The sequence below is a fragment of the Crocuta crocuta genome, unplaced genomic scaffold (assembly GCF_008692635.1).
Source record: "Crocuta crocuta isolate KB4526 unplaced genomic scaffold, BGI_CrCroc_1.0 scaffold223, whole genome shotgun sequence".
NCBI classification, from domain to species: domain Eukaryota; kingdom Metazoa; phylum Chordata; class Mammalia; order Carnivora; family Hyaenidae; genus Crocuta; species Crocuta crocuta.
This window is the reverse complement of record NW_027529426.1, coordinates 5,642,221-5,669,710: the sequence shown is the minus strand read 5'-3', so window position 1 is coordinate 5,669,710 and position 27,490 is coordinate 5,642,221. Positions and strand designations below refer to the sequence as shown.

Sequence of the window (27,490 nt, the reverse complement as noted above, 5' to 3'; positions counted from 1 at the left end):
ATGCACGTTGGTTACAAGACGGAAACTGGGAAATGCCCAAGAAAACATGCCAGAGGAAGGTACGGGCCCATCCTGCCTCAGAAGTCGGGTGTTTTTGTTTTATTTTGTCCTCGGGTTGTCAAAACACGCATTTTGGGGTTTTTGTTTTTAGTCACTTTAAACTATTTTCCCCCTCTATTCAACAGACTAAATAAGAATTGCTTAGCACAAGTTAAAAAAAAAAAAAGCCTCAATATTTCCAAGTGACCTAGGAGTGGGGTGTGGTGGCAGGGGTTAAAGCTGAGCTCTTGGTCCAGGAATCCAAAGTCTGGCATCTGGTGCCATCTGACGCCATGACCTCAAGGGGGCACGACTGCTCAGGGCTAAGGCCAGATTATCTGCAAGCACCTTTTACCACGAAGCTTCACCTTTATCTCTTGTAACAGTTAAGCTCTCAGAGGATCTTCCTGTAACCAGGTGCAAAATGAGATCTACGGGTGGGGAGAAGAGTGTGTGCGCACACACACACACTCACANGAAGAAATGGGGGGTGGGGGGGGTACAGTGGTTGGGAATATTTTAAAACGAGCTCTTTTCTTCACTGGAAATGTAATACATTTTCCATCAGACTTTTTAACCCATAACTTGTTTCAAAGCAAACTGAATTGTGTCTCCGGCACAGTGCAACGTTCCCTTCTAGCTTCTATCCACCAGCCTGCCGACTCCACAATAGAAACTGTATAAAAATTTTTAAAAACTCCCCAGGCAACTTCTTATCTTGTAAGTCCTCAGTGTCTTGGAACTCTTCAAATTAAGTCACCCCTGCAAGAGGAAACAAGAAGGTAAGACTTTACAGAAGGTAAACAGCATATCACGTGTTAACCTGTGTGGATATTTAAAAACACAGAGGAGCCATAATCCATCCTCACCCCCTCCCACCTCACTCCACCCCACTGTGTTCCTTCCCGGGACCATTAATATATTTCTTCTAGAATCCAGTCTAAAGAAACGTAAGTACCACAGTTTCAAAAGGACCTCATTATCGAGGTTTTATAAACCAAGAAAGAAGAGAATCTGAGAACTGCAGTAGACTATGGGTATCAGTCTGTTTCAACAGGAGTTTCTAAAGTGAAGGCCTGGTTGGGCCCACTGAGATTTGTTTCACTTCTTCTCTGGACCCTGTTCTTTAACTCCTCAGCCACATTCTGCCAAGTAATGGGCGGGAGGGTGAATGTGCTCAGTCACAACGAAACTTGTATGTATCAGATAAGGTGTCTTTCCCAAGCCGCACCAGAGTTAACTCCGAGTCGCTACTGGGCACACAAGGCATCTTGGCTGGGATTTCACTGGGCAAATAAGAATACAATGATGAGAGGACCCAACCGAACGTGTTCATTGAAGCTCGAGGGCTGTATTGTGTCTTTAAGTTCTAACAACTGGTCCATGTCAATGTCTACATTTATGTTACAAATGAAGCCCCTGATAAACTTGTACAACAGTTTTCTATTTTTCAAGGCTCTTTGCTGCTGTTGTTTTTACAAACATCTCTGAGTGACAGACAGTTATGTGCCTGTGTGTGTTCCTGTTGTGCAGGCTGGGAAAACTCAGGACATGACTGAGATTTTAGTGCTGCCTGTGTGTGTTGAAACACAGATGTCATATAGGCCAACGTACACCAGGTTAAGGAATGAAGCATTCTCCTGTCTGCCTACAAACACCAAAAAAACACAGATGAAACCAACTTGCAGAAATAAGGAGAGAAAACTCAATAAAGGTATCTTAATTTAAATATTACTTTGTACTTATTTTATAGCTCCTTCAAGACCTAACAGTATCCATATTATTCTCTTCTGTAATTCCGTCATTTACAGTATTCATGATAATTATGAGAGAGAGACAAAAAGAGAAAGAAAAAGAGAGATTGCCCAAATGAAAAGGTTTGGGAAAAGGACCCTTCTTTCCTTAGCTAAAAAGGAAGTAAAACACTGCCCCCTAGAGGGTGTTTTTTAGTGTTTTATTTATTTATTTATTTTGAGAGAGAGCTTGAGCAGGGTAGGGCAGAGAGAAGGGGACAGAGGATCTGAAGCAGGCTACACACTGACGGCAGTGAGCCCATGTGGGGCTCAAACTTACGAACCCTGAGATCATGACCTGAGCCAAAGTCGGACGCTCAACTGACTGAGTCACTCAGAAGCCCCTCCCCCCTTTTTTCTAATGTTTTATTTTACTCTCGAACCACTACAGGGGAAGGAGGAACAGAGAGAATCTTCAGCAGGCTCTACACTCTGGGTGGAGCCGGAGGCGGGGCTCAATCACACAACCTTGAGATCCTGACCTGAGCTGAAATCAAGAGTCAGATGCTTAACTGACTGAGCCACGCAGGCGCCTCTGGAGTTTTTAATTATACAGGAAAACAAGAATTCCCTGTCCCGCAGAGCTATAGCCTAGCACGGCTGAACCACAGATCTGTACTGTAACGCTGAACAAAGGCAAGTGTGGGACTACTCTTGTTTGAGAGTTGATGAATATGCACGATGCTAGCAAGGGAAAAGGGAGAAAAGGCAAAGGTGGAGAAATAGAACATTGGTCCTAAAAGACAAAACAGTAAAAAGTAGGAATGAATTTTTGAAACTAAACTACAAAGTAGGCCATCGTCTACAATATAGGGAGTCAACTATTTTTATAGCTCCTCCTTGTATCACCTGCTCCCTTAGACCTAGATTTTTTTGCATCAAGGAAAACAAGGAGGTCAAGGGCAAGAAATGCAATGGTCTAGAATGCAATGTTTCATCACAGGAAGCATTTTTGATCCAATGTAGGAAAACTTCCAATTTAGAATTCTTTGTACAGATGGCACCAACTGTGAACAGTGAGCATGACTGAGGGCTGGATTTGAATCCAGACCCTAGATTCTAATCCAGAACCCTGTGACTACCCGATGAACCCTGGGCCACTCTGGAACTCTTCCTCAAAGGGTTGTTGGTGGTTTTACAAATGCTGCTGTATACACACACACACACACACACACACACACACACAATGCTTAACACAGGGCCAGCAGTACACCCCCAAAGGCTAGCTAGTATGATCGTTACCATCATCCAACTGCCCTAAACTATCATGCTGGCTTCAACAGCCGCATTTTGTGGCTGATTAAAATTGCACCCGGTGCAGTTTGAGAGAGGAAGTGAAAAACACAAATTTCTTCTTAACGTTCTCACTAATAGCAGACACTAAATGGAAAAAGGAAAGTTAGCCTTTCTAAAAGCTCTGTTAAAGCTACGCAGCACTGATAGGCACTTCTGGGCTCTGCCTCCTCAAAAACACCTGTTTATCAAAAGGCAGCACTCTGCCAGGAGAGCGGCTCTCCATTTCCAGGTAAAGACTTCTTCTGTCAGAATGACAGTCTTGGGGAAACAAGACACCACATTCTCTATGGCTTGTCCATTTCTACTTGTGACTTCTCGTGCGGGTCTGTGTCACGGGTGCACTCCCACAATGTTAGATTTCTTCTCCCTGCAGCCTCCAGTTGTGAATACATTCATGTTGAAAAACAAACACATACTTTTACATGCTATTTCTTTAACACAGCACATTAACAATGAAAGGTGCCTTCCTTGAGGTCTCAGCACAGTCAGAAGCCACAGGTGGGCTGGCATACATGCCCTGGCAGGCCAGCAGCAGTGGAGGAACTGCGAGAAAACCCTCCACCCACCCATCCTCCGATCTAATCACCATGGGACGCTACCATATTTAACAAGCTGACTTCTCTCTCTCTGGGGATAGTTTGGTGATTACAGTTCACATACGAGTAGTCAAGCTGGAAGAAATTCAGCAAAACTTCCTTACTATGAAATAATTGGGAAATCCCAAGTGTGACCATTTCCCTCATAAAATAAGCCTGATGGAGAGAAATCAGAAAAGTGTAATCTGGAAAGTAGGAAGAGGTCATTCTAATTATAAAGCCATAATTCCATTATTATATTATGGTTCCTGAGAAGCCACAGTGCAGCATATCTTTGAGTAGGACGTATATGTACCTTGTTAAAAAAGGACTCTCTAGAAATAAATAGCTGGTCCCTTTAAAAAGAAGAAACATGTCTTACAAAACTAGAAGCCTAAGCAGAATAATGGACATTGAACACTAAGACCTCCAAGGACAGGGAGTTAAGGAAGGAAAACACCATCTGATTAATAATAACAGTAGCTGACATTTACAGAGTGCTTTCCATGTGCCAGGCACTGCCACGCTTAGTACTCTAGATTCGGTAACTCAAACTTTCCAATGACTCCATGAGTCAAGGATGATCCCATTTTCAGAGGAAGAAACCTAGGCGTCCATAAGTTGCCAAGGGCCACACAATCAAGAATGGTGAGGTGGCAGTTCTACACCATGCAGTCAGAACGGGAAGCCCACCCACTCAACCCCCACTGCACGGGCATGCCAGTCCCCACGGGGATGCCCATAGCATCACTGAGCTCTGGTTCCTTCACTTCCCTGTTCCCCAGCTGTGTGTGTGTGGCAGGGGGAGGGGGAGGTGCAACAGGAGGGAAATGCAGAATCTGGAAACCTGGCCCGGCCCCACTCTCTAGGGAAGCAGTCATTGTGGCTACACAGGAACTCATAGGGGCTCAGGCCCTGAGAACATCAAAAGTGCATCTTGAATGACATGGCATGACATGAATAGATACAAGGCTACAGCATCACAGAGATGGATTAAGAATTTTGTAGAACATATTTCAATGAGGGAGAGGGCAAGTTGTTTATAGAAACACAGTTAAGATTAGAACAGTAATGTTCATACTCCAAGTCCTCCAGCAACACGTATGTGATCTTTCACCAGTTATCTGTGATCCTTAGAGACTCTAACTTCCTAAACAAAGGATTATCTTCTACTAAGCTCTACTGAACACCCTGTGGTTATGTGCTCACAGGCCATTTTGCTAGTAATGTGAAGACGGTACTGCCTGCACAGAGTGGCATCTTAGCCAGTGTAGGTAAATGGGACGATATCAGAAGGCACTTGGTGCTTGCAGGCCTTTAAATCTTACTCTGGTCTAAACTGTGTGTTAAATTTTACAAATTAATACTAATACCTTCCTATTTTTTTAATGTTCATTTACTTTTGAGAGAGAGAGAGAGCATGAGCACAAGCAGGGGAAGAGCAGAGAGACATGAAGAGAGAGAAAATCCCAAGCAGGCTCTACAGTGTCAGTGCAGACCCCAATGTGGCGCTCGAACTCTCAAACCTTGAGATCATGACCTGAGCCGAAATCAAGAGTTGAACGCTTGACACACTGAGCCACCCAGGCGCCCCAGCACCTTCCTATTTTAGTAAAGACTCCATATTTATTAAAAAGCTAATGTAGACTAATCGATAGATTCATGCTACACTAGCTAATCAGGGAAGTCTCTTTAAATCAGTGTTCTTCAGGATGATAACGTAGCACCTTCTTTAGAAGCGACTCAAATGTTATTTAAAACATTGCCAATTATTTGGACTGGAACCATGACCTGCGAAGTCAGAATTGAGGGGACTTGGTCCAGGACTCCGCTTTCTTACAAGGTGCCTTACTTAATGCACATAGAAGGGTTTAAGCCATAAGATAAAACCCAGCACTGTTTGTCAACTGATAACAACCACAAGAGTTAAGTTCACTTCCAAAGGGCAAAGCCTGCAAACACAACCCTATAAAGTCAGCTGAGGACAAAAACTATATCAAAGAAATGGAGGAGGAAACAGATATGAAAGAAGCATGTAAAGACTCAAGTATTAATAAAAATCTGGGCAACTCAATCTGAGTTATAAAATTCTGTAGTTCAGAAATACTAGACTGAAATATTAATTTTAAAAATTTGGTGCAGTCTGAACTACAAAATTGTTGGATTAGAGAATTATTTTTTTTAATCATTTCTTAAAATCTTTTTTTAATGATTTTTATTTATTTGAGAGAGTGAGCAAGCAGGGGAGTTGCAGAAAGAGAGGAGAGAGAGAGAGAGAGAGAGAGAGAGAGAATCCCAAGCAGGCTCTATGCTGTCAGCATGGAACCCAATGCACGGCTCGAACCCATGAACAGTGAGATCATGACCTGAGCCAAAACCAAGAGTCGGACACTTAACCAACTGAGCCTCCCAGACACCTCAGAATCATTTTTTAACTTCCTTCACAATAGTTTGGAACCAGAGTTCAGCTCATCTGCAGAAGTCTATTTTAATGGTCAGCTGAGTTTGCTACCATCGCACCTGTTAAGAAACCACTGAGAGCCAACTATGTACAAATTGCCACCTGAAGGCATGACAAAAGGTAAGAAGACACAGTCTAAAATCTCAAAGAGTTTGGTGCTTATCCAGGGAAGTGTAGTGATCAGCTTCAATCCAAGACAAAATGAGAGATGCTGTGTATCCTTTCTAAAAATGAAACTGGGATATTTTACAACTTGCTTTTTCAGCTAATGATAGACAGTAGATGCTCTACTGTACTGATCTCTGCCCAGGGATGTGACAGTGCCCATCCCCCTCCACCCTCTTCAACATCAAATGCTAACCAGGAAGACCATGTGAACCAGCTGGCCTGGAGGTCTCGGATTACATATGTTTATTCTATGAATGCATATGAATAATTATTTACAGTGTCCCTTTTATTCTTAGAAGAGTTCCATTTTGAATATAAGTTATATCATCATGTTAGTGTTAACATTCATCTTTGCCAACAGAAAAGCAAAAAGCAATCTCATCACTTTAGTTTGTATTTGATTATTAGGAAGTTCGGGCATTTCCCATGTTTATTGGCCATTTTGTCTTTCATGCATTGTAAGCGTTCTGCAAACAATTCCAGTGTGCGTGCGTGTGCGTGTGCGTGTATGTGTAGGCAGGGTTTCTCCTACACCACAAAGTAATGCACAAGCAACTGATGGGTCTCCTACAATTCAACTCCATCCTAACTCTATCTACTTAATGATGGCATCAGATCCCAGAGGTTAAGGGTTCATTCCCACAAGTAGACTGCCCTCCGCTTCAGATGCTGATCCAAGCCCAGACTGGTACCCGTACTTCTGACCAACTGGCTATAAGTCAGAGGTTCCCAGAAACCCCTCCGTGGATTCAATTAATTTTCTAGATTGGCTCATAGGGCTTAGAAAACGAGTTTATTCACTAGATTACCAGTTTATTATAAAGGATATTAAAGGACATAAGTCAACAGCCAGATGAAGAGATACATAGGGCAAGGTCCCGAACAAAGGAGTTTCTGTAGAGCGGATCTCAGACACGCACGGGGCCCAGCACGATGACATGTGGAAGTGTTCTGGTTCACAAACCTGGAAGTTCTCCAAACCCTCCCCTTTTGAGTTTTTATGGAGACTTCATTACAGAATGATGGTGTATTAAATCACTGGCCATTGGTTGACCTCCAGCCCCTCTCCCTTCTCTGGAAGTGGGGGGTACAGTGGGAGTACTAAGAGTTCCAACCCTCTAATCAGATGGTTGGCTCCCTAGCAAGCCCTTCCCCATCCTTTGGTTACCTGCAGGCTTTCCAAAGTCACTTCATTAACATAAAACAAAAGACACTATATAGATCTCATCCCGTAAGAAATTCCAAGAGTTTTATTAGTTCTGTACAAGAAATGAGGACCAACTATATATTCCTTATTATAAAGTTTTTTTAAATGTTTATTGATTTTTGAGAGAGAGAAAGAGACAGAGTGAGAGCAGGGGAGGCGCAAAGAGAGAGGGAGACACAGAATCTGAAACAGGCTCCAGGCTCTAAGCTGTCAGCACAGAGCCCAATGAGGGGCTCAAACTCAGGAACAGCGAGATCATGACCTGAGCTGAAGTCAGATGCTTAACCAACTGAGCCACCCAAGAGTCCCTAGCTTTTTATTATCAGTTGTGAGCAACTTTTTAATGTATGTGGGTCAGTTCAGGAAAAATAAAAATGCTTATTGGTATTTTCCCTTCAAAATGGAAATAGCTTTTTTAAGTAGCATAGAGAAGAAATATATATTCCTACAAATTATATTATCTTCTTTATTTAATAAAATCAATAACAAATTTTTCACTCCTTATAGCTTTGAAACTTCTGACATTAGATTTGGATCTTACTGAAAAGTCTGAAGATTGCTCTTTGCTAAGTTATTATACTGACAACAATTTAAATGTGTTCATATATTTGGCAACAATGGGTTTCCCGAGTGACAATAATTGAACACTTGTGATTTGCCAGCCACTGGGATGGTGAAATTCAGAGCACTTTATTCCAACTAAAATGTGCCTGACATCAAAAGTTATTCTGTTTCTAATGGAGGCACCTGGGTGGCTCAGTTGGTTAGGCATCCAACTCTTGATTTTGGCTCAGGTCATGAACTCATGGTTCATGGAATTGAGCCCCACATCAGGTTCGGTGCTGACAGTGTGGAGCCTGTCTGGAATTCTTTCTCTCCCTCTCTCTCTGTCCCTCCCCGTTCACATCCTTCTCTCTCTCTCTCAAAATAAGTAAATAAACTTAAAAAAAAGTTATTCTGTATTTGGAAAAACAAAGGCTCACTAGAGAATTATCTGAATCCAATTCAACAGTTCCCCATTAATCTCAATGCATCTATAATTCAACATCTATACTAGGCTGCAGGTAGCTTTCTAATAAGGAAAGCCAAACTAGTTAGACATTGGCCTCTACTGGCCTGTGAGCTACAGGTTCAGCCCACTGGCTCCCAGTAAGCCACTTCATGAGAATCAAATGAACAATCTACAACATCTATGCCTAACCTGGCCTCTCTGCACCACAGGAAAAATTTTAAATCTCGAAAATAGCAACTTTTTACACTTTAATTTGCTAAGTGTTTAAATAAGGCTCGCCTGATACAGTAACAATATCTAGCATTTGCCGATTTAACACTAACTAAGTTCCAAGGAACGACATCTCTATGAGGTAGGTGATATTATCACTATTATCCCCACTTTACAGGTAGAGAAGCTGAGGCATCTGAGCCAAAAGCTGTCCAGGGTTATACAGCTAACAAGTAACAGACCAGAACTTGAGCACAAGGAGCCTGATTCCAGAATGTATACTGTGGAGTTACTTCAGCATCTGATGTCCTGCTACTTAACAGAAAATAGGAACTATTACCTCCTTAAGCTATTTAATGTTACTAGATTCGAAGCCTCAAGTTACCAATAAAGAAAAATATAAGTCCTGGTTACAACCATTAATTCCCTTTTCTTTCTAGTTCTAGGCAAAAATGTCTCCAAAAGCCTTTCATTTTCTGCCTCAGTCAAGCCCCCATGGGTCTGTGTTCAGATGGTCAAGAGTCTCCAGGAATCTCCGAGGCCAAGTTTCTGTGGTGAAAAGGACAGAGGTCACAGCCACCTCTTACTTAAGTCCCGTCAAAGGGCTGACAGGCTATGGAGGAAGAGGAGCTGAGTTCTCTGAGGGGTCAGCAGGTCAACTTCTGGTCGAAAACAGAAGGGGTCCTGGAGCAGACACTACCAAGGAAGACGCACACAGGGGACAGACAGACAGCTTGCTTTAGAGGCAACTGAAAGTAGACCAACGCGAAAAACCTCCAGGCCCCCACATTGTCTGAATCCTGAAAATACTCAAAACCGCATTTCCGTCTCTTCTGTACACACAGCAGGGCTGTGGAAGAAGAGGTCTGAAAGAACATCATAGTTGATGAGCGAAGTGTGTACGTAGGTCCACTGAAAATGCTCAGATTACCTCCGTGCATGTCTTGGTGCAACTCTCAATAACACACAGGGCACATAACCCGTAAAAACTGTGTCCAGCACTTTCACTCGGCAGGGCTCAATCAACGGGGGACAGTAAAATGTCAACAGTCCCCAGGACCTATTAGCCATCAACTTCAACAAAAAGCAAGGTACAGACAAATATCTACACTCATCTTCCTCGCTGGAGGAAGGGCAAAAGAGGGAACTGTACATACACATGTGTTGCATAAACACATGTATGCATAGAATAATCCTGAAAGGATAGAGGACATCAGTAATCATGGCCCCCTCCTGGGAAGATTTCATTGCAATGAGGAAGAAGAGCTGTAAATTGGGTGAAGAATTCACTGTTTTTAAAGACTTATTTTTCACCCTGCAACTTTTTATGCTGCTTGAATATTTTATTGTGTGTATGTCTTATTTCTCAATTCTTTTTTTTTAGTTTTTTTTTAATTTTTGAGAGAGAGAGAGAGAGACAGAGAGTAAGAGAGGAGGAGGGAGGGGTTATTTATTTCTCAAGTCTTAAAAAATAATTCAAGTTCGGGGTGACTGTGTGGCTCAGCCGGTTAAGCATCATACTATGGCTCAAATCATGATCTCGCGGTTCAGGAGTCTGAGCCCTGTGTCAGGCTCAGGCTCTGTGCTGACAGCTCAGAGCCTGGAGCCTGCTTCCGATTCTGTGTGTGTCTCTCTCGTTGTCCCTCCGCTGCTCTCACTCTGTCTCTCAAAAATAAATAAAAACATTAACAAAATTTTAAAAAATAATAATTCAAGTTCAAACTCTTGTAATAACCAATTCACCAGAGACAGTGAGGGGAATGAACTGCCAGGAAGTCCAGGCTCTGGAATCCACCACTGGCATGACCTTGAACAACATCTATAACCTCTTAGGACCTCCCTCCTCTGAAAGGAGGGGACGAGGAGGCATGGGGAGAAAAGTCTACATAAAACTAGAACCAAAGCTCCGAGAAAGCATGGCCTTTGCCTGTCCATCTTCCACTTTTCTATGTCCCTAAGGCCTGGAACAGAGCCTCACACACAGTAGGGGCTCAATAAATACTTTTAAAAGGTCTAACTGTACCTGAATTGACCTGAAGTAGCAATGACAGCTCCTCTGAGATCCCAAAGTCTATGATCTTAGTCTATCTGTAAGAAAACAGAATTGTTCACGGACCGGAACCTGATGCAGGCATAGCTCTAACAGCCAAACATCAGCAGAGGGTCACGATAGGAGACGAAAGGAAGCCATGCTGGCTGATAATGTGACATGATTGCTACTTTGAGGCACAGGACTGAGAGATCGAAGGAGGACTTTTTTTTTTCCTCAGAGAAAGCAAGGCCCCCTCAAACCCCAAAGCCACTGAACATGTCAGCATCCAACCCCTGTCACTGCCTGGCCCTGGGAGCTGAGCGAAAATAATCGCTGAGCCTGGCTTTTCATCTGTCCCATGGAAAGGTTATCACCCACAAGGTTGCATCTGACTCTCTGTCCCTCACTCAGCTTTTCTCCTCATCTGGCCAATTCCACCAGCCTGTCTTCTCCCTGACAGGTCCTGGGCAGCTGTTAACTTCCCTCCACTCCCAGGTTTAAGGTGGGCTCAGCAGGAGTGACGTCCACACAGGAACACAGGCACCAGCCCAGGTACTGCTCTTACCATTTAGAAATGTGCTCGGCAACTAAAAATCAAGGCAGGTGTTCCTATCTATGCCTATTTAAAGTACAGTTTCTTCTCATGAAGTTCTATGCCATGGCCTCTTTAAGGCCAGTGAATCAAATGAAGGGGCTTCCACCAAACCTGAGATAACTTTTGCTTTGTAAAAAACGTATAGTTTGTCTTGGGGAAAAAAAAAAAAAAACTAGCTCTGGAGAAAATGTATGCTAACGAGCGGTGCCTTAAGTCTCTCATCATCCTCTCTCTCCTTCCCTGGAGTGTTAACAAAGAATCGCAAGGCAAAGGACTGCAAATAATGTAGCCTGACCTCAGGGGAGGCCCCCCGCAGGGACCCTTCACTACACCCTATCAGAGATCAAAAGGAAGGAGGAAAGGAAGGCACCAAAGGTCAGGGAAGCTGACCTTGTGACTGGCTGCGCTGCTCAGGAGGGCGGGCGCATGACCCATGAAAGAGTCTTGTCAGAAAGACTTTTATCCCAGAACAGAGCCCCAGCACAGCAGTTTCATGCAGAAAACTCTGTCCACACTACCTCTTAATTTAACCCGCCTTCTGATCTGAGTAACACAAAGAACTTAAGCTGAGAACACGTTCGGACTGCCTTGTTCCTAATTCTGATCCCACCTCCGGTAGGAGGGGGAATAGTTATTTCTAAGGCCTCTTAACACAGACTAGAGAATGGCCCAAATTCCTCAGAGACTTGCCAAATATTAATTGTTAAAATGTCATGAGAATCCAAAGCTCTAATATTCTTTAGAAGTATTATAAGTAAAAGGATTCACAGACCCTCAAGTCGATGCTTGAGGAGTAGGCTAATAAATAAGACCAACCGAGAATGGGATGAAGATTATTGATAATAGCGAATATTCAGTAAATACTAACTGTGCCAAGGACAGACTGAGGAATGATATATCTATGTTTCCTCACTGAGGTCCAACAACAGCCGCATTATAAAGACAATGAACCTGAAGCATGTAAGGGTTCAGCAATTTGCCTAAAACCACTGGTCAGAAGTAGCACTGCTGAAATTAAGCCTAAAAACAGTTTAAAACTCAGCTTTTGGGGCGCCTGGGTGGCTCAGTCGGTTGAGCGTCCGACTTTGGCTCAGGTCATGATCTCACCATTCGTGGGTTTGAGCCTCATGTTGGCCTCTGTGCTGACAGCCTGGAGCCTGCTTTGGATTCTGTGTCTCCCTCTCTCTCTGCTCCTCCCCCAAGTGTGCTCCCTCTCAAAAATAAATAATAATAAAACAGTTTTTTTAAATAATACAAAAATAAAACTCAACTTTTAATCACTAAAATAAATGCCTAAAGTAAGAATTAATAGAACCACTGCAATAATAAAATAGCTAAAAAGCCATCTGTAATATTATAAATTTTTGTTTTGATAAAAAATAGTGTTACGTACACTTTCCAAATCAATGTTTCAATGAAATCCTACCATACCATGCAAAAAGGAACACACGCGTCAGAAACGTATATCAAATGCTTACGACAGTCTCATTTTTAAAAAGTGAAAAAGACCAGTGATAATGAAGACAAGGCAGTGGCATTTGGAGGCTGAAAGCAATTTGATTTATTTAACTTCAAAGAACAAAAGCTTATTCTTCTAAGAAGAAATCAAAACACATTTTCTGTGAAAAAAAGAGACCATTTTAACAGCATGGCCAAAATAAATCAGGCAGAGAGCAAGTTAGATCTAACTACAAAAAAGATCTCAGGCCAATGAAATGGGGAAAAGAATAAGGAGAAGAAGAAATGCCAAACAACAGATTTTGGTTTTTAAAAAGAGGACAGAGAGAGAGATCTAAGCCTAGTTTCTAGTATCAATCTCTAGTTTTAAAAAGAGAAAAAAACCAAGCCAATGAGTAGGTATAATTTTACATGTGAATATTTAAATCAATTCTACACTAAAAATCCAAATTTAAACAAAAGTATTTTCCAGGAAAAAACAAAACTTTAAAAACTATACTGGGTCATAGGAAAGATGCGTTAACATTCCTGTCTTACTTTATTAGCTATATTCTGGCAAATCTTCCGATTCAGTCCAGAACCAGAGATTTGGGGCCCAAATGGAAAAATGTCAGGATTTCTCCAGTTGGAAAATCAAGTAATGTTAAAAACCCCAAACATACCCTTTGGGAGGATGGGGGTCATGAGAAATATTAAAACACCTAGCAAGAAAAATTTTAATGAATAAATTTTTCATATGTCAATGAATAGTCCCTTCCCCTCTTTTTCAGAATCCATTCTCATGCAGGCCTCAATCCTAGGAGGCTCTGACCACAGGATCCACTTTCCCCAGACCCAGAGGCGAGGTCAAGCCTATGACTCCAGAAGCCTGGGGTGGGCTCTGAACTCCACCTTCCTCCTGCTGGTTACTCTGAACACGTTGCTTAAACTCTGTGCTTAACACTTTCATTGGCAGAACTGGGTACTAACTAGCACCTACCTATTGCTGTTGTTAAATCAGTGAATACATGGAACGTGCCTTTCAGAGCATGTCGGGTACAGAGCAAATACTTGAGATACAACAGGTATTTAAATTACTCTTTGGCTAATGAGCACTCACAACATAATTCTCTCCACTTCTGTGTTTGTTTGAAAATCCCATAATAAAATTTTTTATTTTTGATTTCCAAATTAATTACAACAGAAGGCTCAGAAACCACATTCCCTTTCTAAGGTCATCCATGAGCTCCTTGTTGATTTCGGACGGCACAGTTCAACATGATGACCCTCGACTAAGAGCCAACAACACGCCAGGCACTCTGTTGCACTTGCCTTAAATCAATGAATATAATATCCTTATGTCATAGTCACGGAAAGCAGGTTCACGTGGGAGGTTAAGTACGGTTTCTAAGAGGTGAAGCTAGGATGTGAGACCACGCCTTCTGACCCAGTCCAATGCTCTCTTACAAAATCCTGGTGGATGACTGTGCACTTTGCAGAGAATATCAAATTGTAAATCAGATGTGGTCAGGACTTGAGATGATTGGATCAAATTCTTATAGTCAGATACAGACAGAATTTGGGCCAGGAAAACCATCTGAGCAATCCTAATTCTTTTAACCTTCTCAAGTCTCAAGTGCCTCTCTCTCCAGGCAGGAGGGCCAAAACCTGTCAGGCTGAGCCTCACACAGGATTATGCTGCACTTCCTGCCTCAGGGACAGCAGTGTCCTCTTACGTGTGGTCTGCTCCAACTCTTGACACGTGGCCAGGCTGTGGACGCACAGGCAAACTGTCATCACATGCAGCTGAGCGGGCGGGGCCCTCCTCACCTTACACTAGGAGAGCCAGATGCTTCTCTTCTCAGGATTAAAGTCCTCACGACTTTAATCAGATTTACTTCCTATTTACCATAGTCACTCAGGACAATACCTAGGGTACCATCCACTCTGTTCAATAAAACTTTCTGTGATGACGGAAATGTTCCGGATCTGCACCGTCCGGTATGGCAGAACCTAGCCAGCCAACTGTGGCTACTGAGCATGAGAAATAGACTAGTACAACTGCAATACTAAATTGTCAATTTTAATTAATTTAGACTTAAGAAGCCACAGGTGATTCGTGGCTACCATATTAGAACACAGGTTCTGGATCACTGTGGAAATGCCCTCCATTCATGGGTCTAGGGCTGACTCTTAGTGAGCAGCCTAGGATGGTTAGAAGAATATAGTTGGTCTTGTAGTCAGAGCCTAGGTTCAAATCTTCCAGCTAAGTGACCCTTAACAAGTAATTTACCCTTTCCATTCATTGGATCTCTCATTTATAAAACTGGGAAAATAGTATCCTTCCCCTTAGAAATGTTTATAATGGTGACATGTGAGATATGTATGTCAGATATATATCCGGAAGACTGGATATGTCAGATACGTATCCAGAAGACTAGAATACTGAATTGACATCAGCTGCTTTTACTATATTCATCATTCTCTTCCTTTTCTTTGCTCTTTTTTTTTTAAATTTTAATGTTTTATTTATTTCTGAGTGGGAAAGACAGCATGAACAGGGGAGGGTAAGAAAGAGAGAGACATAGAATCTGAAGCAGGCTTCAGGCTCTGAGCTGCCTTCTGCACAGAGCCCGATGCAGGGCTCAAACCCACAAACTATGTGATCATGACCTGAGCCGAAGTCAGATGCTTAACTGACTGAGCCACCCAGGCGCCCCCATTCTCTTCCTTTTCTTAAGTCTCTCTTGGTTCCCTTCCCAAGGCACCAGTAACTGGCTGAGAAGCCAGAGATAGACTTTTCTGCTCTGTTTCTCTTTCTTTCTTTCTTTTTAAAGTTTGAGAGAGAGAGAGAGAGAAAGCACATGCACCCACCAGCAGGGGAGGGGCAGAGAGAGAGAGGAAGAGAATCCCAAGCAGGCCCTGCACTTTACTGCAAAGGCCAACCCGGGGCTCGAATCCACGAACTGTGAGATCGTGACCTCAGTCAAAATCAAAGGTCAGATGTAACCGACTGAGCCCTGCAGGCACCCTTGTTTCTCTTTGTTAAAGAAAGCCCTACTCAGCTCCTAAACTCGGGGGAATGGGCCAGATCTTTCCCGAATGCGAGACTGCGAGAACTAACATTGGAAGCTCAGAGCCCCTGTGCCTTAGAGACGTCAAGACGACTACTCTTCCAGATCATCCTCAGGCCCTCCAAGCCTGCGCAGGTTATCAGAGACACTCCGCTTGCAAGCCGCTTCTCCCCCGCACGCGGCCACACCAGCCACATCCCTGCTTGACTCCTGGGCTCAGGTTCAGCCTTGCCTCTGTCCTGCACCTTCAAGGCCCCAGCCAGCCTGCCTCCCCAAGCCTCACCCGTCCCTCCCTTTGCCAGTGTGACCTCTCCTGCCTTCACATCCAGGCTCTGACAGTTGGATTGGAGCCTCCAGAGAAAGATCACCCCAGAGTCCACGACTCCCCTTCTTACACATAAAGACACATGAAAGGGGTGAATGCTACCCAAGCCAGAACAAAAAGAAAACGGTAAGATGAAAGCTAGGCCAATATCAAATTATCACCAGCCTTTTTTCTTTTCCGAGCACTGTCTTCCAAAATGAAGACTGCCCAGCCAAGAAGCATTCACGTTTGCTTTTTAAATCATTTCAAATACTTGGTTGGAAGAGTAATACTCCTACTGGGGCACATCAAAGAAAAGCGGTTTCCAACTCCATTAAAGAAAAAACAACATAGGTTTGCTTGCTCCAGGCTTTTTTCAAATAACAGTTTACCTAGAAATGATGGCAAGATTGTATCTCATTTGGCCTGCATGCATTTTTAAAGGACATTTAATAAGCTGCTAACATTAAAAACCTGTGGTGATTTCACAGTTTAAAAGTCCAGATTTCTGCCTTTTTTTTTTTTGCATGAGATCTAGCAACATTTAAGTGCCTTCTGCCTTGGGGAAATACAAGCCCGGCGGCTGGGTTATGGGAGCTCCAGTTTGCTGCGTCCCCGTTCCACATTGCTTCTGAAGGACCCCTCTCTCCTCATTACTGTGCAGGCCAGGCCCCTGGAGGCAGCCAAGCCTGGGGTCTCTTCACAAGAAGCTCTGAACAGACAAGTAATCCCATTCCGTCCCCTACAGCCCTGCGGGTTCTCACTTTCCTGCCAAGTCATTCCCACACCACCCCACACCCCAGGAGGCCCCAGCACCTTCTCCCCACCATGCCCTGCCCCCCCATGTCACGTCAACTGCAACTCACCTGCTACTCCGTGTCACTCTGCTCTCTCTTCACAGGTGTCACAGGAACCTCCCCATTGACACTGTCGGTCCCACTAACTGACATCAAACTTCTCCGCTCCTTCTGGTTTGACTTGTGTTCCACTTTGGTCACTCTAAACCTGAGGGGGCAAAGAGCACATTTGATGGGTTTTGCTTCTTCAGGAAACGAGAATCAAGAGGCAATCAAAAATCTAGAGGATGCTGGGGCGCCTCGGGGGCTCAGTCCTTAAGAATCCAACTCTTGATACGGGCTCAGGCCATGATGTCACAGTTTGTGGGTTCGAGTGCCATGTGGAACTCTGTGCTGACAGTGCAGAACCTGCTGGGGACTCTCTCTGCCCCTCCCCCACTCGCACACACTCTCTCTCAAAATAAATAAATTTTTTCTTCTTCTTCTTTTTTTTTTTTTTAATCTGGAGAATCCCAAAGACTCTTGGTCAAAAGCTGGGCCATCAATGAAGAAAGCCCTATGTAACAGGAGGGGCGCCCCACCCAGCAAATGCCCCCACCCCCTGCCAACCTCTCCAGCTGATTTTCACTCAACACATCACACACTCTCCTGCACACTTTGCAGAGCATGAAAAATACATTAAAAAGTTTGGGTACCCACATCTTAAACAGCCTCAGGGGCGTGGTTTGTAACAAGGACACAAGTTCTCCATTAGTTGTTTTAACTCCGGAAGGCTGGATGAAAGCACAACCAGCTTGCAGTTAGACTGATGTAACCCAAATGTTCGCTCAAGAACTGCCTTCCTCGAGTACACCCCTCAGAGAGACTTATCTCTGCACACACTTGGCCGGAGGAGCCCCAACCATGAATTTTATCAGGATCAGTTGGTGGTGGTTTCTGTGTGTGTTCCGTTTTAGAATATTTTTTTTTTTTCCCAGCAAATTTGGCTTAATTTTCATTAAGCGTTAGGGAAAAAGTTAAGGGAATTAAGGAGGGGATTTTCACTAAGAATTAGAGTCTGCTCGCCTTCCCCTTGCCTCTGAAGAGGGCAGTCACCACGTTCATGGCAGAGATTCTGCGTTCTGAAGTTAAGAGGCTCCCAGACAGCCTTCAACTTCGGCCTTCAGCTGCAGATCATGAAAAACGTGGTGGGGACCCACAGCACCCTCATAAACTACATATTGTTCCCAGAAGAACAAGTACACAAAGACGTCCATATTGGGAAAAATATAAAATAAAGATACTTGGATTAGATAAAACACGTACTCCTCCAGTTCAGTGAATGCAAAACTGAAAGTGGTTAACACTTGATAAGAATCAAGCCAATGAAGTTGCCACAAGGACTTCCAGCAGAGGACACGTATGACACCGCACTGGAACGCTGGGGAGTCAGGAGCACAGTGGCATCTAAATCCTGTGGATCAGGAAGCAGGTATGTCCTGATGCCAGACAGTTTCATATTAAAAAATGTAAATCAAGGGTACCTGGGTGGCTCAGGCATGATTTCGCTGTTGGTGAGTTCGAGCTCCGCGTCAGGCTTTGTGCTGACAGCTCAGAGCCTGGAGCCTGCTTCATAGTCTGTGTCTCCCTCTCTCTCTGCCCCTCCCATGCTCACACACACTCTCTCTCAAAAAAATAAATATACATTAAACATTTTTTAAATACGTTATTTTTATTTAAAGATAGTGAGAAAGTGTTTTCATTAAAATATATTTTAGGGGTGCCTGGGTGGCTCAGTTGGTTAAGCATCAGACTCTTGATTTCTGCTCAGGTCATGACCTCACTGTTCATGAGATTGAGCCCTGCATTGGGCTCTGCACTAACAGCATGAAGCCTGCTTGAGATGTCTCTCTCTCTCTCCCTGTGCTCTTTCTCTCTCTTTCTGCACTCTTTCTTTCTCTCTCTTTCTCAAAAATAAATAAATAAATATGAAAAAATTTGTAATTAAAATATAATATATATTCAATTTTTTAAAATGTTTATCTATTTTTGAGAGAGAGAGAGAGAGAGGCAGAGCATGAGCAGGGGAGGAGCAGAGAGAGAGGGAGACACAGAATCTGAAGCAGGCTCCAGGCTGAGCTGACATGGGGCTCATGTGCTGACATGTCAGCACAGAGCCTGACATGGGGCTCAAACCCACTAACCTCGAGATCACAACCTGAGCCAAAGTTAGATGCTTAACTAACTGAGCCACCCAGGTGCCCCAAAAAATAAAATATATATTCTTAATTGTTTTTTTTAACATTTATTCATTTTTGAGAGACAGTGTGAGTGGGGGAAGGGCAGAGAAAGAGGGAGACACAGAATCCAAAGCAGGTTCCAGGCTCTGAGCTGTGAGCACAGAGCCCAACGTGGGGCTCGATGTCATGGGCCATAAGATTATGACCTGACCTGAAGTCGGATGCTTAACAGACCGAGGTTAAGGTGCCCCTAAAATATATTTTAAATCCCAGTCATTTCCACTGGCTTAAAAAAAAAAAAAAAGATTAAAAGAGAAGTTAAGGAAATTTACTCAGTCTAGTTTTTACTAATACTCAGTTTTTCTAGTTCATCAAGCATCAAGATCCCCAAGTTTTTCATAAAAGCTTCTCTCTAGTTCTGGTTTTAAATTCCTTTAAAACCACCTAAAACAAAATACATTCTCCTTCTTTGTCCAAATGAGATCACCAACCACAAGGAGGAGGGAGACTCTCAGGAAGTAAAAGAAGAATCAGAGAAAAGCTGTAATGACAGATCTGCTCAGTGGAAATGTCAGAGACCTTCTACGCAACACGAGAAGCCTGTAATAATTAAACGCTCACGGCATTCTACATCCAGGAAAGAGAGCTGCACGTGGGGCATTTAGAAGAGCCATGTTGAATCTCATTTGAAAATTTCAGCAGATTTTTTTTTAAATTTTTTTTAATTTATTTCTAGGAGAGAGAGAGACAGCGTGAGCAGGGGAGGGTCAGAGAGAGAAGGAGACACAGACTCTGAAATAGGCTCCAGGCTCTGAGCTGGCAGTCAGCACAGAGCCCGACGCGGGGCCCGAACCCACGAACCACGAGATCATGACCTAAGCGAAAGTCGGACGCTTAACCGACTAAGCCACCCAGATGCCCCCAGATTTTTTTTTTAAAGCAAACAAAATACGCTTTGTCTAAACAAGCCACAGGTTCTCATCACATTCCACATTCACAAACTCCCATGACTCTGCTTCTTAATAAAATAGTGTGGTCATGCGTTGTACTTTCTCTGCAAGCAGCAAATAGCCCTGCAGTCTTCTCGTTTCTTGTGCAACACATAATAAAAACCAAACCGCATCAAAATAATAATAAGAGCCAACATCTGAGTGAGTAAAAAGTGCCACAAACTGGTCGAAGAGCTTACGTAAGTCATCTTATTTAATCGTCACAGCAACCCAGTGAGCTGAGGTCTACTGTCGTCCTCACTTTATAGAGGGGGAAACTGAGGCACAGAGAAAAGTAAGTGAGTTTGTAAGCAGTGGTGCCTGCATTCCAACAAGGGAGAGGCAACGAGTCAGGCTACTCTGCCTGGAGTTTGTCCGCAGAGAGAGACGGGGTGTGGACGCAGTACTGCCAGCTTTTGCTTCCCTAGTCTGGCTCCAGCATACATACTCTTTTCATTTTATTTTTATAGTTTTTTTTTTTTAGTAAATTTCTTTATTTTGAGGTGGGGGAGGGGAAGAGAGAAAGGGACCCAGGGAATCCCAAGCAGGCTCCGTGCTGTCAGTGCAGAGCTTGGCTCGGGGCTCGAATTCACGAAACGTGAGATCATGACCTGAGTGGAAATCAAGAGTTGGATGCTTAACCGACTGAGCCACCCGGGCGCTCCCAACCAGCGCACATACTCTTAACCATTGCTTTCTACTGCCTTTCCACGTATAGCCTTCACAAGGCGGTTGCCACGTGAGACTCAATATCAAAACAGCAGACACTGCAACAGCATCCCCTCCGTGCGGTCAGGCCGATTCACCACTTGAGTGGCAAGAGTGCCGCAGCCCACGTGGGCCACAAGGAAATGGCACTGGAGGACTGGGAAATCCAGGACACGGGGAGCGTGACCTCAAAGAAGGCAGCCCCGGGAATCCACATGGAACTCACGTGGCAGACGTTGCCAAGCAGGGGCCGGGCCCCACCTCTTCCTCCCTCCCCGCGAGCTGGCAATGAGGGATGGCCGAGTGCTGAGGTCTGGAGAGCAGCACGGGAGCAAAAACGAAACGTGCGGCTTCCAGGCCCGGCTCAGCAAACCTCCTATGAATAGTCTCCCTCGTTCGTCTGCCTCCTACTTGCAAAGCTGTCAGGGCCACAGGTGGAAAGCAACCGGGCCTCTGGATGGCTACCTGAGGCGCCACCCGCCGATCTTGCGGTCGGCACCAGTGAAATATAAACTTCTCTTCTGTGCTGAGTTGAGATTTGGGCTTTATCTATTGGAGCAAGTGTTCTAGTGAACTGTGTGTGTCAACTTGACTGGGCTAATGTATGTCCAAAGAGCTGGTACGATGTTATTGCTGGGGGTGTCTGTGAGGGTGTTTCCAGAAGAGATTAACTAGCACTCGAATCCAAGACTGAATAAAGAAGGTAGCCTTCACCGATGAGGGTGCATGTCATCAAACCCCATAAGAGACTAAATAGAACAAAAAGGCCCAGGAAGGAAGAATTTGTTTTCTTCTCTTCCTGCCCTGGAACATCGGCCTCCTGGTTCTCAGGCCTTCGGAATGGGGCTGAATCACACCACCAGCTTTCCTGGGCCTCCAGCTTGCAGAGGGCAGACTGTGGCACGTCTCAGCAAGCCAATTCCCATATTAAATTTCCTCCCATATCTATCCTGTGAGCTCTGTTTCTCCAGAGAACCCTAATACAGCATAATTAATTTTTTTACCTTACTTAATACACCTGACATCTAGTCTAGCAATAACCACCTCTTAGGATTCCTTTGCTATTGAAAAAATGTAGGACGCACAGCAGAAAACATCTAAAAAGTCTGGAGATATGAGCTGAGCCAGGCTTAGGAGATCATTCTCTATATTTAACAGGTACTCACAGATCCACACACCACAGCAAGCATGTCACACAAACCCAAAGCATCCACGGGGATCTTACCTGCCAACAGAGAGGACGGTGACCTCTCCCTGACGCCTCGCATGGCCCTGTTTGGATTTGTTGGTGGGTCTTATGAAGTGCCACCGTTTGTGCCTACACCGATGACACACGTCCCTCTCGACAGCACCACCCACTGTGTGCAGATGATGACCACAAATGTGCTTCCCAGGGGTGCCTCCTGGCGACAAGGGCCCAGGGCTCACAGGCGGGCTCCCAGGAGTGCTGGGTGTCACAGGGCTAAAGTGGGAAAAAGGAAATGGTAGAACTGGTTACTTACAAGCTAAGGTAATCTCTCCTCTTGTAATGCAAGTAGCAGATTTCAATCACAGCCAAGTGTCTGCCTAGATCTCTAAACAAAGAGACCCCAAAACACATGTGCGTTGAAGGAGAGAAGCATGTAAATTCCCATCAAATAATCAAATGACTTAAAATGGAATGTTTGATCCAGATGACTATTGCATCAGAGGAAGAAAGCTTTTCTGTCCAGATCTTAAAAGTAATGCTTTAGAGGTGTTGATGGTGCTGACAGTAGTAACAAAAATTGCCGACAGTATTCTAAGTGTCTGATATGTGTTATATCAGTTAATCTTTACAAACCCTTCTGAGGCTGGTATTATGAATTTCCTCATTTTAAAAATGAGAAGTTAAGGAACTTGCCAAAGACACACAGCTAATAAAGATGGATCTGAGATCCAAATCTGGAAAGTCTAATTCTAGAAACCATGAACTTAACCACCATGCTATAGTGCTTCAAAAAAGCAAGGGAGGGGCGCCTGGGAGTGGCTCAGTTGGTTGAGCGTCAGGCTTCAGCTCAGGTCATGATCTTGTGGTTCGTGGGTTCAAGCCCCATGTCAGGCTCTGTGCTGACAGCTAGCTCAGAGCCTGGAGCCTGTTTTAGATTCTGTGTCTCCCTCTCTCTCTGACCCTCCCCTGTTCACGCTGCCTCTCTCTCTGTCTCAGAAATAAATAAAACATTAAAAAAATAAATCAATAAATAAAAAGGGAGACTGCATTCTTTGATAGTCCAGGCAGGCCATCCAAAATATAAAAAGCAGAAGTATATAGGTCAGATGTTGGCAACTTTCAAAAGACACATCAAGACTGGGTGCAGGGTGCATGTCACCATGGAGCCTGACACGGGAGCCTGTCCTAGAGCCCCAGAGGCACGTGGCCATCTTATGACAGCATAAACCAGCCTTTCTGCTGCTGAGAACCAGCCATATGCACTTTTAAAAAGAAGTGTGTGTGGTTGAGGAGATAGTCTCAAACACCACGGACAGCCAAAAGCCATCTAGTGTTCTTTAGGGATGCTCTTTAGGTTGTTAAAATAAAAACACTCAGCAGCAGCTTTCTGAGATAAAACAATGCCAAATTAATACCACATAGTAGAAAGGTGAATTCAAAAGTTTAACAACATTTGTTCGGCAAACGTTCATCAAGTACCTGCGGTGCATAAAACCCAGTGACAGGCACTATACAGCACCCAAAAGTAACCGAGGCAAACATGCCCTGAGCCAACATGGTCCAAACAGCATGGTTAGGGCTGGAACATGGGAGAAATCCCAGCTCATGTGTCTCTGTGTAGCCCTATGAACTACACCACCAGAGCCTCCTAAACAGACCTTCCTGCATGAGGCACCTGGTTAAAATGCAAACCTAACACACCAGTTTGACAAACACACTGGAGATATCCAAGATGTGCTGGGTGCCCCACCCACAGAGTAAGCAGGAAAAAGGTTCTAAACTCCTTGTCCCTCAATCCCACCTTGCCTTCCTGGCTCTTCTTGCTACTGTCCATGGAGCATTCTCGGACCTCCCTGGACTGAACCTTCCGCACCTTCTCTGCCTACAAGCAAGCAGCCCCTGCCTGTTGACTCTGCCTGTCGAATGCCTGGCTCAGACAGCATTTCTGTGAACCTTCCCTGACCTCCCAGTGGCCTCACAGAGTTCGCAGAGCATCTAGTCTTTGCTTCTCCCACAGCACAGTCATGAGCATCCCCATCTTAAGGCCTCACACCCACACCTCCATTCCCCACTAGACCAAGTGTCCATGTCCATGCCATCAATCTGAGAATGCCCAGCGCCAGCACTGTGCCCAGCTCTGAGTAGTCATTCAATAAATGCTCCTAGCTGAAGAAATAAAAAATTATATAGACATATAGTTATCTGTAATTAATAAGGAAGGACTATAATGCTCTGCCACCAAACCAGCCTGATTTTTGCTTAATCATCATTAATCATGGAGGTCCCTCAATGCCCCAGGCCCCTTGTCTTCCTTATAATAACCCAAGAAAGTGGGTACAATGGCCATCTCCATTTATAAATGATGGAACTTGAGCTCAGCATGATTGGTTAACTTGCCCACAAAGAGGTGGTCAATAAGGGTAGAGGTACAACCCAAGTGCCCAGTTCCAAGGCTGTTAACTTCTTCACCATATCTCCAACACTGCAGGTCTCAACCAGGGCCGAGTTCTCCCCAGTGGACGCTGATGTGGTGTGGGGACATTCTGGGTTGTCACACGGAGGAGGAGCAGGGGAATAAGACACCAGAATCTAGTGAGCAGAGCCCAGAAACACTGATAAACGTCCGAGGATGCACAGGACGGTTCCCCACAGCAGACTATTATCTGACCAAAATGTCAACAGTGCTAAAGCTGGGAAACCTGCTCTAATAGATAAGTGGAAAAAAAAAAAAAGTCCCACTAAAGCAGGGGTGGGGGGTAGCGGGGAGAAGCTCTCACCTTTCAGGGTCACCCACGCTGTTATCTGCTACCATTGCCTTTAAAACATCAACGTTTGCTAAGGGAAAAAAAAAAAAAGAAAGTAAAGAATTAAAATGGGATGAATCACATGAGTAATCATAGAATTATTACATCAGAAAAGCTGTTGGAAGGAAAATAAGAAAGAAAAGAAAAGCTGTTAGGAAAACATCCGAGTTCCTTCAGTGCACAGGGCCCTGGGGTCCTGGCGAAGGGAGGGTTTTTCCCAAGGCAACCCCTCAAAATGTCACCATCTGCAGATAGCTCACCATTCTGGAATTTACTATGAGTGTCAGACAGTCTACACGAAGTAAAGCAGATCACAAGAGAGCTGTGCTTCTTACCCATCATTCCAGTATAACACAGAAACATAAATTTCTTTGCCTGCTCCCAAAACACAGGGAAATTTACATGCTGCTAGTCCACTGCGTTCAACTCCCTTTGCTAAATAGGCAGTGACATGCATGTCTTAAGAGACCTGTATTCTAAGTAACTAACTTGAATTTAAAAAAATAAATTAAAAAAATAATAAACCAATAAAAAAAAAAATCTGTACTCTCACAACTTGCACATGCCCAAATCATATAAGCCTTCACCTCTGGATCCGCATATATTATCGGGTCTATCCCACATATAATCAGGGATGTGAGATAATTTTCCAGGTGGGCCATTTGGCTTAGCTCAGCTTCAGGACCATATAAGACCTTAATTCTGGCCAGATACTTTAAATTTACAAGAGGTGGTCACAAATTTAATTTACCTACTATGGACTGAATTAAATTGGACTTCTAATATTAATTTTTTTAAAAAATCCAAATTTTTAGGTGGAGGGTATAGGTGATCAACAAAAACAAACTGTATCTAAGCTTTTTGGGTCCCCACTCTACCCCCACCCCCACCGCCCCTACAAACACACATCTTTCGGCCTCTCACAGAGCAGTTAAACTCTCAAGGATGAAAGACTGAACGTTCAAGTTTCTTTTGGATATTTAATTGGCAAGGCTAAATGTTATTACTGACTCCTAACCTTTTCATTGATTTTTAAAGTGCTATTCTCATGAGGAACCACAAATTCCCCAGAGATGAAATAGAAAATCACTATTTACCATGTGAGCCAACACCAACATTTAACTTTTAACATTTCAAATGACATCCCTAGGGAAAGAAAATGCAACACTGCTGATTTTAAGTATTAACAGTGAAGGATTTATACGGTGTTTCTCAACGTTTTAAAAATTAAATTTATCTGGACACCTGGGTGGCCCAGTTAAGCACCCGACTCTTGATTTCAGCTCAGGTCATGATCTCACTGTTTGGGAGATCGAGCCCCACTTAGGGCTCCACACTGAGCATGAAGCTTCCCTGGGATTCTCTCGGATTCTCTCTCACCCTTTCTCTCTGCCCCTCCCCAACTTCTCTCAAATAAACTTAAAACAATCTTAAATTTAAGTTTTTTAACTGAAATACTTATTGGCTCACCCAGGAGCCTTTTGCAACATCTTTTTTCTAATCACCCTTTCATGAAATTCTAATCTTAAAGATGTGTATCTGTTTACATAGTAGGCACAAATCTGTGCTTTATATATAAAATAATAAGGGCTTTTTGCCCCCATGATCCATTTTCACCCTTTACAACCCTTGTAAATGCACAGATTTTTAAAAAAGAAATATTAATACAACATGCCATCTTTCTTTCTCTTTTTTTTAAGTTTATTTTTTATTTTGAGAGAGAGAGAGAGAGAGCATAATAGGGGAGGGGCAGAGAAAGAAGGAGAGAGTAAGAATCCAAAGCAGGCTCTGCACCATCAGTACACAGCTGAATTTGGAGCTTGAACTCCTGAACCGTGAGATCATGACTTGAGCCAAAACAGAGTTGGACGCTTAACTGACTGAGCTACCCAGGTGCAACCCTTAACACAGCAGGCCATCTTTTCTAAAAGAAATATCTTCTTTACCCTTCATGACTATCTGTGAGGATGTCCAAATGCATTCCCTAGTGCACGTTTTAACCTAAATAAGACTCTTGTCATTACTGAAAATGTCCTGGAATGGATTGGCAGGATCCTCTTCCGCACAACAGAAGACATGTTACCTTCTGTAAGACAAACTCCCATACAACCTAGTGATGTCACTCATTTTCCCTTTGACTAATAATAAGGATGCACAAAATTAATTTTTGTGTTGACAAGGGGTTTAGGGAATATACACAGTAATTCGCCAGTTGACACTTATTCTCTGCTATCACTTACTAAACTTAGAGACTATAAACATTAAAAAGGGAAACCAACAACAACAACAAAGGAATGAAAATAAAGACAGCACTAACAGCACTCACTTATAAGGATGGGCTTGTTAAAAACAAAAGTTTAAATAGTTGCCAGACAAAATGAAACACCTTTAAAGATGAACTTCCTTAGAAACACGGAGTCAGGGGGCATCTGGGTGGCTCAGTCGGTTAAGCGTCCGACTTCGGCTCAGGTCACGATCTCACGGTTCGCGGGTTCGAGCACTGTGAAGGGCTCTGTGCTGACAGCTAGCTCAGAGCCTGGAGCCTGTTTCAAATTCTGTGTCTCCCTCTCTCTCTGACCCT

The 27,490-nt window shown here is 43.8% G+C and overlaps 1 protein-coding gene across 1 annotated transcript in view; it reads right to left on the bottom strand.

The window, feature by feature from the left end:
* Positions 1 to 523: 523 nt before the first annotated feature.
* RELL1 (RELT like 1) overlaps positions 524 to 27,490 on the bottom strand; it is a 68,462-nt gene continuing 41,495 nt past the window's right edge. Inside the window, exons 4-7 of the mRNA XM_077758954.1 lie at positions 24,883 to 24,940; positions 22,142 to 22,378; positions 17,070 to 17,208; positions 524 to 801 (exon numbers count right to left, since the gene is read on the bottom strand). Coding sequence (XP_077615080.1) covers positions 17,073 to 17,208; positions 22,142 to 22,378; positions 24,883 to 24,940 — 431 coding nt within the window. The 3' untranslated portion in view covers positions 524 to 801; positions 17,070 to 17,072. The remainder of the gene's footprint in view (positions 802 to 17,069; positions 17,209 to 22,141; positions 22,379 to 24,882; positions 24,941 to 27,490) is intronic.